At 48.0% G+C, this 12837-nt stretch overlaps 4 protein-coding genes across 4 annotated transcripts; 2 read left to right on the top strand and 2 right to left on the bottom strand.

Annotated features, from left to right (window-relative positions):
* Window positions 1-1172: 1172 nt before the first annotated feature.
* On the top strand, window positions 1173-3146 carry EI90DRAFT_2864016 (uncharacterized protein; the record flags this gene model as incomplete). The annotated part of the gene is made up of 6 exons (XM_039053820.1): window positions 1173-1269; window positions 1365-1429; window positions 1498-1641; window positions 1691-1836; window positions 2117-2309; window positions 3018-3146. Coding segments are annotated over 6 exons (774 nt in total), but the record flags the coding sequence as incomplete, so codon positions are not given.
* A 1409-nt stretch (window positions 3147-4555) lies between these two features.
* EI90DRAFT_3045426 (uncharacterized protein) lies at window positions 4556-5447 on the bottom strand. The gene has a single exon (XM_039059403.1). It carries the CDS (start codon window positions 5216-5218, stop codon window positions 4688-4690), a length of 531 nt encoding a protein of 176 aa, XP_038919159.1. The 5' UTR covers window positions 5219-5447; the 3' UTR covers window positions 4556-4687.
* Window positions 5448-7770: 2323 nt separating this feature from the next.
* On the bottom strand, window positions 7771-8380 carry EI90DRAFT_3045421 (uncharacterized protein). The gene is made up of 2 exons (XM_039059402.1): window positions 8295-8380; window positions 7771-8195 (listed from the first exon to the last, which is right to left on the bottom strand). The coding sequence occupies exons 1-2, from the start codon at window positions 8373-8375 to the stop codon at window positions 7980-7982; spliced, it is 297 nt and encodes a 98-aa protein (XP_038919158.1). The 5' UTR covers window positions 8376-8380; the 3' UTR covers window positions 7771-7979.
* Window positions 8381-10329: 1949 nt separating this feature from the next.
* On the top strand, window positions 10330-12326 carry EI90DRAFT_2911711 (uncharacterized protein; the record flags this gene model as incomplete). Its single annotated transcript, XM_039054431.1, has 8 exons — window positions 10330-10425; window positions 10496-10609; window positions 10672-10817; window positions 10880-10916; window positions 10973-11007; window positions 11065-11382; window positions 11445-11675; window positions 11744-12326. Coding segments are annotated over 8 exons (1560 nt in total), but the record flags the coding sequence as incomplete, so codon positions are not given.
* Window positions 12327-12837: the final 511 nt, after the last annotated feature.

The following is a 12837-nucleotide window of genomic DNA, read 5'->3' as shown; positions in this document are numbered from 1 at the left end:
ACCCTTGTAGAATTGTAAGGGAGGGGACGTGAAGAGGTGCCTACAACATTGATTACAGCGGTTGGAGAAGCTGCCGGTGAAGCGTATGGCATGGCGGACGGGGGGCAAGGGAGAATGTTGAAGGGGAGGGGGTCGTTGCGCCAGGGCAAAAAAGTAAATGTTTGCCGGGACTTATACGTTGAACTGAATTAAGATCCAGGCTAATTTATACATTCAGTGAATTTTGGTTACGGATACCACTTTTGGCCAGGAATTCAATTCCATAGTTGGTTCTTTGGAGTGATGAAAAACGAACGTTGGAAAGTGACCCTTGTGAGCGCCACTTGGGTAGAAAATGATGCAATATGTTCATCCAGAGACCGTTGACAAACTTTTACCTTACCTACCTTGTTGTCGCTCGCGATCTCGGGCCGTAATGCACGTGCAGAAAAGACTTACTTACATATGATGAAGTGCGCACACTGCCTTGTCTAAGTTGAGATAATTGATTGGGAATATGCTTGTGCTTGAACTACCAGATCAAGAAGGAGGCGTGGTATCCATTGTAATAGCGCAACATCATTCACTTGAACCCAGTTAACAATATTATTCAACGAAGTCGCCATATTTCGTATCTTCTAGTACTGGCTCGTTCTTGATCAGGACCAAAACCATATCAGTCATGATCTGCAGTAATTGTGCAAGTACCCCTTCAAATTCTCCTGGAAACTGGCCATATCGTCCGCAATTGGCGGACGGACAGATGCTCACAGATGCCCCCATTGGCGTCTCGTCCCCTCGCGCCAAACATCGGGGTCCTGTCTAGACCCTGAGGGCTAGATAGAAGCCTATCATTACTAAACAATTTCCTTTTTCCCGAAAATTTTCTGTTTCTGTTCCAGGGACCATCGATTAGCGTCCATCAAATGATACCTTCCCATTTTAGTTTTATATATTGTTTGTATTGCATGAATTCTTTTCCAGAAATTATCCATCCCCTTTAGGAAACCCGGTGACAACTATCTGGGAATTGCCGAGTAATTTTTGTTTTTTTTTCGTCCTTTCAGCAAATCACAATTAATCAGCACAACCACGCACGTCAACATTCGCCATTTCATTTGACATCTTCTAAGAGCGACCGTTCTTCAAGGATGGTTGGTGGGGTCAACAATCTTACTAGCGATGTCGGTGTCCTTGAAACGTATCGCTCCCACAACGTACGCAGCTCGGAAGAGGTTTTCAACAAGGGCAGGGCCATCATTCAAGCCAAAGGCAGCATGGGCAGCGAATGTTCGTCATCACCTTTCCGCTCCAATGCCGTTGCAACGCAAAGCTTTGTTTCCTAAGTACTGTCTCTCTCTTTCTCTCTCATGCCGCCACGTCAGCATGGGAATTCTTGGAGCAGCTAGCTTTTGCTGCTTTGGACATTGGGCAAACCTCATTCGCCGAGGTAAGTCTAAGACAGTTCCAATCCTGGAATGACCCCTCGTGTTCAATTATCCTTAACAACCTGTATAGCAATGCATTCAACAGCTCGATTCTAAATTCCCCGGGTCGCCACGTGTGGACAGGCTCAAAGGGCTCCGTCTGGAAGCCTTAGGCAATTACGATGACGCTTTGACCCTGTATGAATCCCTTATCGAGTCGGACCCGACGAACGTCGTATGTGCTCCTTTGTCAACGATGATCATCTACCTTACGTTGCCGTTAGCCCATTTGGAAGCGCAAGATTTCAGCCCTCCGCTCGGTCGGGCGTATTCAACTAGCTACGGAGGAGTTGATCAAATATCTCGATGCGTTCTATGGAGATCATGAAGGCTGGCTAGAACTCGCCGACATCTACGCTTCCAATGCTCAGTAAGTCCTTTCAACCATGCATCGCATGAAATGAGTAACCGTGCGATGTTATCTCAAAACTGATCTTGGATGGATCTTTATCACTTCCTCTCTCACCCGTCGCTCTCTTTTTTTCCTTTTCCATCCTAAACTCGTACAAAACCACTCCAAACTCTCCGCCGCCGCCACACCCGCACACACACACACACACACACAAAACACAATTCCCCTTTTTCTTCGCAACCTCGTGTTGATCTAAAATGAACTCATTGAAAATAACTCGGTTCGGCTCTCAAACCAGATATGATCCATCCCTTGCGTCCCTGTCGCATGTCCTCCTACTCGTCCCGCAAAATCCTTTTTATGTTCTCCAAGCGGGGGAAACCGCGTACACAGCTCGAGACGTACCCCTGGCTCTAAAATTCTTTCTCCGAGTCGTCGAAATGGCGCCTACAGGCGGGCCGAGCACTAGAGGATGGTATGGCGTGAAAATGGTGCGTTGACTGTTTCGGGGCAAACTTCGTTTGAATGCAACGGCGGCGGGAGGTGTTCAGGGGCCCTTGACGTTATCTTCAACACCTCTTTTTTCCTTCGTTTCCCTTTTTTTTTCCCCTCTCTCCTCTCATCTGAATTGCAATTACCGCGAGTTCCTCATCATCTTCCGTGAGCTCCTTTTTCATTCCCCCACCCCACCTCCCTCCCCCCCCCCCCTCTTCATCTTTCGGCCGGCTTTGCGCAAACGGGAAACTTCCTTCCTTCCTTCCTTCCGATTCCACGTAGAACGTGGGATCCGTAATGAAAAAACGGATCGACAATCCTCCTTCCGTGTCCGTGACAACGCATCTTCAATTCAAGATTATCTTCCTTCGCTTCCCACCAACAACACCCTTGTTTATCTATTTCTTCCCTTATTCGTTCATGCCAGCTTTTTCGTCCGATCCATCCATCCATGGGAGAGGAACTCCTCAGGCGCCCATTCATGAAAAAGTTCACAGCTCAACTCCATTCCCCATGATTCCGATGATTTCGTTATCTCTTGATCCCCTTCCGCCATTTGATACTGTTCACTATCACGTTCTCTCTCTCTCTCTCTCTTTTCTTTTCTTTTCTTTTCTTCTTCCATCTTCTCATCTTTCCTCACGCATGCGTGATTCACCAAAATGAACCCAACATTCGATCAACTTACTTTCATCCCAAAACAGTGTACTCGCAAACTGCTCAGTCACCCCGCGTTCCCGTCACCCTCTTCCACCCCTCCACCTCCGCCGAAGACGCTCTCACTCCTTGATGAACTTGCAACCGAACGTGTCCTAGCTTCGTACTCCACATCGAACGCGACTGCGAGCAAAGGGTCCATGATCATCCAAGGTGAACCCGTTGCGGCGGGTCAAGGGCGTGAAATCAGTCGCAGCAGCGTTATCCGCTGGCTGCAGGGTTAAGTGACCGATCGGACCATCCTCTCTCTCTCTTGCTTTGTCAGCGAACAAAGGAAAACGTGCGTATCCAACTCATCTATCAATAACATTACATAGCGGATGCGGAAAGTGGATGGAGTACAATAAATATGTTGGATTGCTTTTGTGTTGTTGTTTGCGCAGCGGGGAAACGAAATAATTTCGAAGGGGGGCACAGATGAAGCTAGCTGCGGCTGTTGACAACAACAACATGCCATATCGTAATGATTTATGCTTTGGTACAGCCATTTTCTCCGACTGCGGATCTTGCCTATGGGTACCATGTGCATTTACAATTGGCGACGACTATCCCGATTGCAAGAGCAACGGCGATGGTGGTGATGAATCACTGGAAAGAGATCGAGGGCGAGGCAGTCTCCTGACCGTGCGCCGTACGTCAGGCTGATCGTTGAACTATACCTAGTATATTCCATCGAATTCATCACGCGGGCAACCATCCCCCCCCCCCTCGCCGCTTTGGAACTAGTTGATATGTAGTATACGTCTGGACGATAACTGGAACCATGGAGCTAATTAGCGCGCATAGATAAGAATTCTGACAGTCTCTGGGGTAACGTTAACAATCGCGTTGGACATGGGCTATGTAATTAGTTCAATTTTTTGTGCCTCCAGCAAGCAAAAGTACTTGGGAACGTGCATATATAACTGGACGGAACCTGTGAGGTGAGAGAGAAGATAAGAGAAATAATTGCCGCAGATCAGGTTTGCGGCATGGAAAATTGGGTCCGTGCACTTGGGAAAATTGATGAATAATGAGTCAACGCATTTCCCAATGATTTTTTTCGGGGAGCCCACATGGATAATTACAATATGAATTTTCCCGATAAATTCAACGTAACGACAAGTACTGTACAAGCAAAAAAAGTCCCACGCACAGATATCATCAACTGAAAGGGAAATTCATTGCCATAAACGGTACATTATGGCCCTAGGCCCGTGCCCATGACCCTTGTGTGCCTACATACATAACAAGTGTTGCCGAAGCCGAGTTCCTGTGAACATCGACAATTGATTTTTTTATGTACTGGGCGATTCGGACGTACCGATCGTGAAAAACCCTGAGTTTGCCCTGAGCATGCGCACGATGGGACTCGATTTTCAAGTAAAATGATTTCTCGGCGCCGTTCTCGGAAAAATATGTCAAGCCAACCACTAATGTAGTGGTAACGATGAGAACCGTGGGGCAATAATATCACGTATAGCACCTGAATAAGGGCCTCCCCCCCCCCCTTGTCCGGGGATCCGTTTATTGAAGCTTCGTTAGTCAACAAGGTGACGCCACACTAATGAAGATGGCCGAGTTCAAGCGAGCGGAACGGACAGCTACGGACTAGCAGATCAGGATAACATCCAATCTTGTCCAAAAATGCACGTTCAACTGGAGAGGTAAGTAAGAACTATGATCCTCTCTTTACGCCTTCATCAAGCCAACGCCCTGATGTCAGGGACCTTGTACGTCTGATTATCTCGCGGCCGATAAAATACCGAAAGAAGCCCCCCCACAACAACAACAACAACATGACACAACGTTCGGCTGGAGAGATCAGAATCACTTTGTCCTTTCTTTCGCCATCGTCAGGCCAACGTCCTAAGGAGATGCTAAGGGATCGTCTGTAAAATTCCACGGCCGATGTAATACCGAAAAAGACCGAAGTCCTTATGCAATAGTACGTAACAGCGTCACTTGTCACGCAGGATCCGAGACGAAGCTCCAATCTCAACGGAGCCGCGGAGCTTGGACAGCTTGTACACCGGAAAGCCAAACACGTATTCGATTGCTCCGTTGATCTTGGAGACCGGACCTGGGAGCCCTGTCTATCCTTGGGGGCTACCCAGCCAGGGGGCAAACGTCGTTCAGAGGCCAGAGATACCGAGTTGGAGTGAGGAGAGATATTCATTTGAACTGTGGAGCAATTTTGAATATGCATGTGTAGGGCCACACTAAGTATACAATAGCGCCACGTTCGGTGGGAACCACCATGCACGATTCCAACGGTATCAGCTCGAAGGGATGATAACTTTGAGCGTTTGGCCCGAGACTGTATGGTAAGGCACTATCTACCCCTCTCGATGGAGACGAACCCAGGGGCGAAGGAACGTCCCGTCCCAGAAGGATTCCAGAAGATTCAGGGGAAGGAGTAATATAGTTCACAGTGGGTTCGCAGGTGGGGGGGGGGGGGGGGTGGGATCGAAAGAAGTTGACAAGAAGTTGACAAGAAGTTAACAAGACCTATCCTCCAAGGTGAATGTGCCTAGCAATATGGTTCGCCACACCATGTCACTATGTAGGTTAGCTGCTCAACACATTGGCTCGGCGTGATTGGCTACCAAAGCCCAAGGCATGTTACGTGATGGACACAAGGTGGTGCTTGGAGCCCACGATTTGAGAGAGCTCCACAACTTTGGGTCAGCCAATAGAAATATACCACTTTTCAACCACACAGATATACGGAACCAGCCAAAAACAGGATAGGGGGGAAATCAAGTGCTGAGAGAAGACGAAGTCTACTGCCATAAAAAGCTGAGCTCGGTAGTTGCGGATGCCAGTGAGGTAAATGAACATCGTTCTCTCTCACAGCTCGCCTCAAACCGAGAAAACCGAACAATGCGATGGAGATGTTCGCTCATCAGAGTCCAAGATAAAAAAGAAGAGACGACCTGTACGTACAATAACGCGAAAGTTTTCTTCAAAATGCAGCTGGTACGTCCGTTACCGAAATGTTACCATGGAACGTGCAGTTACGCTCGGTCTGACATAAGCACTCCACTGCCAAAAAAGATGTGTAAGCACATATGATTGGCCGATTCGACCCCCCCCTCCGAAAGTGGCGTGGAGGTCCTGAAAAACAGGCACGATGTCTATCAACAGACGTTGTCAGATTTAACCTAATGGCAAAAAGAGGGAAATTGCATCAAGACCTTGAATACCTTGCATACTTGAGAGCGAGACACATCTTACCATATGACCCTATTGACTGGCTAAGGAGAATATATCGAGCTGATCAGCGCCACCTCCCCCACTCCATAATTTCAACATCTAAATATTGAGTTCCAGAGCACCAAGTTCGTATCCCTATATCAGAGCAGGTTGAAATAGATAAAGCGAATATTTCCCTTTGCGGCAAACCGCATTTCTTGCAACAGAGAATAAGTAATCTGCGGGGCCCCCCCCCCCCAAATTTTTCCATCTGTTTGGGGGCTCCTCAAAGAGAAACAGAAACTTCTTTTATCACAAAAAGATCCGGGCCCAAAGTCACCGTCGGTCCAATAACCCCACTGGGAGGGCAAAACCCAAACATATGGAAAGCATCAAGATATGGTTCCGTGCATGCCGGAAGGCAATAAGAATAAGTAGTACTAATGCGATCGGGCGAATTTCTCGACTAGCTTGAAAGAGTCCAAAGATGTTGATATTGGCCGCCTTCCTGAATCCTTAGAGAACCTAGCAGTAATATCATGAACAATATCCGTGATCGAACCGGGCACCCAGAAGCAAACGAACATCAAGCTCATCGCACGGGGTACGCCGCAGGACGGGCCGCTCAACCAACGGACGGAGATCATCTTACATATTGTAAGACATTTTTGGTCCTTTTTGGGCGTCGGGCCAAAAATGAAAGACATGGAACCAGTCCGGAACCTTGGGAGATGAAGGTGGCGATGAAGCCATTTTGTGCTCGTGACCATCCTTTTTGGCGCGTTTAGCGTGGGACCAGAGTGCTTGCGCTTCGCGAACTCTGCACTTGCCCACTTGTTCCGTTCTCCATGTCGTTATGTTGCAAGCATCAATGGAATTCGATCATCTTTCTCGCAACAACACGATACAGGGGAAAACAAACATTCAGCCACGGTAGCGAGTGAAGGTCATACATGGTGGCCTTCAGATACGATGGTGGGCACATTGACACCTTGAAACGTAAGAAAAATTATGTACATAAAGTGAAAAGAAAGAAACCAAAAGGGGAAAGAGATGACAAATTTTCAGCGTCGAAAAAAGCGTAATATCGCCACGGGTGTATGACTCTGTGCAGAGTAAAGTAATAACCCGATCTCCGCGAACATTTTCCGGGTCGGATATTCGTTCTGTCCCCGCTGGTGGATTGGATTTACCAGGGCCTTGGGCCGGGAAATGACGGGGGATTTGGCATGGCCGATAATCTATCAAATCGATTTCCTGTCAAATCCACGTCTGGAAAGCAACCAGTCGTTCCGTTTTCTCCCTTCTTACATTCAGGCAACTCTTACATTCACCTCTTCTGCCTTGCAGTGTGATCGATCCATTCAAACAACAGTTCAGTACTTTTGCAATCCTGCTCAGAATCCCCTAGCTCTTCTGCCCTGCAATCATATGGCGTATTATGTGTACGTTCAGGATTGGGATTTGGGGTGTGGCTGATAATTAATCTATCAAATCGATTTCCTGTCAAACCCACGTCTGGAAAGCAACACTTTCTGACTGATGAACAACATCTATATTTCTCGATGTACATGTACATGCAAAAAAAAAAATGGGGTCGAAAACTCTCCGCTCGTCCTTTTACTTCCGCACTAGTATACAACACCAGTTTATGATAGATAAATGCAATAAATGCAATACACGAAGAGTTGGGAAGTGGAAATCGGCTATATCACTGCCAGCGGCGAGGAGGGGAGAAATGGGCAAAGAATACTGGATAAGGGTGGTACTTGTCAGGGGAAGCCTTGTGTACTTGACGGTTTGGGAACAGATGGACACACAAGAATATCGATCAAATCGATGTTCCTGCTACAGATGACATAGGGAAAACCCCACATAGCAAGTGGGAGCTGGAGAGAGAGGCCACCAGAAACTAGACCACTAGAGAAGAGACCACAAGGATGACATCTAGGATAATAGAAATTACACAAGAAGCCACGAAAGAGATTCTAGTAACCAGTCCCGAGTAACCCAGTGCAGGAGCCCAGCCAGAATTCAGTGAGTCCACTGCAAAGAAACCATGGCAAGTGTAGTACTTGCCACTGCACCCTTTCCATCGAAAGAACCACGCCCACAAACAAATAACAACCCGGCACGAAGAAATTGAGGGCAAGTGGTTTCCCCATCATTTTCCCTGGAAAGGGCTGGAATTACATGGTACGCCAGAAAGGGTGGCGGGAATTTGGGCCTAAATGCAATGATTAGTCTTGCCCGAGTTCGATCCTCCCAATGATTCGAACCCTGCCAAATCCTGTCACAATTATCGGTCTTCATTTATGCCACGCATTGCCTCATAACCATATGACCCTCCAGTCCAAGCTCTCGCACATCGCACTGGGTCAATGGTGTGAAAGAGATATTTTAGCCTCGCAAAAGCCGACGCTGAAAGATATATTAATATGGCGCATCGCAGTTAGCTCCCACCATCTTTCTTTCCCCTCGTTTCGTCATAGCGGCATCATTGTTCGCCTCAAAGAAATCCCTCATGATCATCTTGGATAAGCCGCCACCCTCGGATTCTTGCAATACATGGCACCATTCTGCACGCTACCAACGCAAGAAATCACGAAGCTGATCGTTATCGATATCTAGTCATGGCGGGAAAATGGCGGGAAAATAGCGTCATCGATTGATGGTCCGTCGTTGTTCCTTCAGCGTTATGACTCCCAGCTAGATGACGTTGAACAGCCTAGTCTCGAGTCCGAATGGATTGCATGTCAATATGCTATTTCCACTCTGCAGGCTTGTCAGGATGCGCATGCGCAGTAAATGTACGAAGGACCAATATTAGGCCCGAGCGGAGCCGACAAGTGATTGGCCAGAGCGGCAAGGGGTCCTTACGCTCGCGCCGGCCCGAAAGCCTTGTACTTTTTCTCTCACTTCCGGGGATTCTCTAGCGTAATGAGTCCCTGCGTCCTGACGTCTCTAGCAGTGACACGTTCGTCTAGCCTTGCCAAAAGTAGGCCATCTAGATGCACGTGCATCCTCCGAACGGACCCCCTGGGCTCCTTATGAGATCTGTCTTAGGAGGGAATACCGAATCTGCAACTGCAGCGGACCCCTGTGGACGGGCGCAAGGGGGGTCAGCCATTTACTTCCGAGCGCTGTGGTTGAGAGGCGCCTAGTAACTCCCAGAATGCTCTCGCCATCTCACACCAACCACGCTCGGGTCATCGCAACAGCACTTGGAGATCCACCAGAAACGGTGCTGTGTAAATAATCGAAGGCTATCGACTCTCCTAGTCAAGTGACTCTTCCCTCCCAACAACCGGCCCCAATATTGCTTCAGCAATCATGGCCAGTACAAAATGAAGCAAATAAGGATTGGTATCGGCGGTTATCGCGCGCGATCTTACTTATCAACATCAACAATAAACGTCGTTAGTGACGGTGATCTCGAACACGTGCAATCCATAATTGTCCGTCAATCATCGAACCGCCACTCGGGCCAAAAAACCAAGCCAATTTCGGTGTGTTTTGTTCCATTGCACTCGTGTCGTAGATTAGGCCTCAAGAGTAATTTTGTGACCTAGTTTTTGGAACGGGGCTCGTTATTGCACATCAGAATCTCTAAATCGGTAAAACGAACGAACCCCAAACACGTGTGTACTTGGGGGTTTCCCAGGAGTCTGATCATAACTATATTGATATTACCCTCTAGGGGGTCGTGCGATGCACGTTCCACAATTCTATTGGCACGCGGAACTACATCCCTTTAGGTGGCATACGGGGGCTTATAAGTTAAAGAAGATGCCGCTCGTCAACAACAAAGGAGTAACCTCTTGCTCTACCCATCGTTGAGGAGCGAGGAAGACGATCGGGGTCTACATCTATACCCGACTATTTATGAATCAGATGCAAGCGATACCCTCAGTCCATATGCAAGATAGAAAGATAGAAGACGAGGACCTTCCCAAGCCCAAATTACGAATCGCGATCGTTTCTGGTAAGTTGAGTATGAAGTGGCAATCAGATTCTTACGACTAAAGAAGAAGATACTTTTGTTAGAGAATCTTATGCCAAAGGCAAGGGATACTTCCCGAACCGAATCTAGCTATTTAAACGTAATTCACATTGTTTAAACAGGTCGATGGAGTGACACGCGCACTAGCAAGACTATTAGAGCACCTCCATGTTCAAGGGCACGAGGCGGTGGTGCTGGGCCCCCAAAGCGGTATGGTAGGCTCATTTTCATGATCATCAGGTTCCACGCACTCAGGGAACTCACTTGATTCGTCCCCTTCTGAAGACGCACTATGAGACACACCCACTCGTTGGGACGGCGGGGATACCTCTTGTCCTCTACCCTGGTCTAAAGCTCAATTTTCTTCGGCCCAAGTTCTTACGGATCATTCGTGAATTTGTCAGTGATATCGCGAACCGTGGGGGATGTATGATTGACCGTTATACCGATTATTCGTTCAGCAACCGGATGTCATCCATATCGTTGAGCCCATTTGGTTAGGGGCGCAAGTCTTACTTGCCATGCAACTGGGCTGGTGCGGGCCAATGTGGAAGGAAGATAGTCTCGATCGTGTTGTTGTTGCATCGTATCACACGAACCTGCCAACGTAAGATAGGTTGCAGACTCCGAGTCCTTGTCGTATTTCATGCTAAGTGGCCTTTCACACAGGTATGCTACGCTTTTCGGCTTCCCATGGGCAGAATCAGTGAGTATTGGGGAACGCGCGCGATGGTTCAATGCATATTGACTGATGAGCTATAGATAATGTGGAAATGGACCAGATACCTTCACTCGAAGTAGGTTTCAAGTTGCACGAGTAATGAAAGGGTTACTTACATTCTCGACCCTTGCAGATGTCTTCTCACAGCTTGTCCTTCTACCTCGACAGGGCAGATGCTGAGTGAAAGGGGTTTCTCGAACGTTCGTATATGGTCTCGTGGAGTAGACTTGCAAGCCCTTGGTCCACACCGAAGGAGCGAACAGAGACGACGTCGTTGGGGCATTGTTGAGAAAACCGCATTGCGAAAGAGAAGAGAGACCTATGTCCAATATTCGCCAGGGTTCGGCTTCACAGCTCCTATCACACCTCCACCTTCACCTCCTTTCGGACCTGTCGAGTATGTTGATGAAGTGAACAGCAACGATATTGTCATCCTTTATGTTGGACGGATGTGAGTGAGATTCAAAAAGACGAACCACCTTTCAGACGGTCGTTCTGAACCCTATTTCTCAGATCACACGAAAAGAATCTCGTGTTTCTCATTCGATGCTATCAGAAACTCTTGGCATCCCTACCTACTTCATTCCTTAATGCGAATCAAGTGAAGCTTGTCCTCGTGGGAGATGGCCCCGAGAGATCTCGACTGGAGAAGCATTGTGCCTCACTTGGACTGGATGTCCAATTCGAAGGACACCTCTCAGGGGTTCCCCTGGCAGAATCGTACGCGAGCGCCGATATTTTTGCGTAAGTCCCTCCCATATCCCCCCCATTGTCCTAGTCATCTGAACATTTCGCCTTTCGTCGTATTTCAGTTTTCCCTCGTACACGGAGACATTTGGTCAAGTCGTCCTGGAAGCTCTAGCATCCGGTATTCCGGTCATAGGCCTTGACGCAGAAGGAACACGAGATCTAGTTAGCCACGAGCGTACCGGATATCTTCTCCCCCTCCCGTCCACTGTCACGCCTTCACCATCATGGAACATGGTCTTCAAAGACGAGAAGAGCCTACTGTACACCGAGGCATTGCTTAATTACACAGATTTTCTCAAGTCGCTCGTTATGGATCCCAAAGGCCTGGCAGGAATGAGGAGGACAGTTGGGGAAGAAGGAACACAGGGAAGGACATGGTTTGACGCCATGGAAGGGATGGTTGACCATTATAGAGAGGCGATACAGGTTGCGGAGAGACGCCGTGCCCGAAATGATACCCGCCACGAGGAGGCTCCTCGAGGGAGTAATAATAGTGAGGAACATAGAGGTCCCGATGCCGTCACTGCTAGTACTAGAGATAGACTTCAGGCCGACGTGGGGCCGAGGAGACGGTGGTATGATCGCTTTCCTTGCCTTATCTGGTTGCGCTGTCGCATTTGTTATTGGTTTGATTTAACTTCGTAGAAATCCTAGGACTTGGTAGTACTGCATATAAGCGCCAGTGGGTTTGATACATACGTTACACATTTGTATCTCTACTCTTTTCACGTCACGAATTTACGATCAATAATCTTTTCTTTGCTACGGCAATTGGATTAGATGCCTTGGCCTTTGATTGCACCGCCGAGCTGGATAAAAGCAACCGGCGGGTAATTGTGGAGGCCCAGTTTTGTGAGTTCTGCTCTGTAAATTTCGTAATGAGTACAGCAAATATGACGACCAAACGTCGGTCCGTAAGCACGAGAATCCCGATAAGCAGGTTACCAGCCCCTATTAGGAGAATCCCGACCAGAGCGCAAGCCAGATCATTATTTTAATATTTCATGTAAGTATGTAGAGCGTTATCAGCTATATGACCGTTCAACAGCACAGGCTAACACATACCTCACACGTCGAAACACAAAAAAAAAGGCCGAGGGGACCTGCCGAACACGTACGGGCCACGTTCCAATCCTTACATATCAAGTAATACCGC

Source organism: Cantharellus anzutake, assembly GCF_015039405.1.
Source record: "Cantharellus anzutake strain C23 chromosome Unknown EI90scaffold_11, whole genome shotgun sequence".
Classification (NCBI taxonomy): Eukaryota; Fungi; Basidiomycota; class Agaricomycetes; order Cantharellales; family Hydnaceae; genus Cantharellus; species Cantharellus anzutake.
Note: the sequence above shows the minus strand (reverse complement) of the source record. Positions and strands in the feature narration are given on the sequence as shown.

Excerpts from the sequence above, each read along its gene's own strand:
- EI90DRAFT_3045426 (XM_039059403.1), bottom strand. The coding sequence starts at position 5,218 with ATGCATATTCAAAATTGCTCCACAGTTCAAATGAATATCTCTCCTCAC.
- EI90DRAFT_3045421 (XM_039059402.1), bottom strand. The coding sequence starts at position 8,375 with ATGATGGGGAAACCACTTGCCCTCAATTTCTTCGTGCCGGGTTGTTAT. Across the intron at positions 8,196-8,294 it reads TGGTTCTTTCGATGGAAAGG|AATCTCTTTCGTGGCTTCTT; the intron begins GTGCAGTGGCAA and ends ACTGGTTACTAG.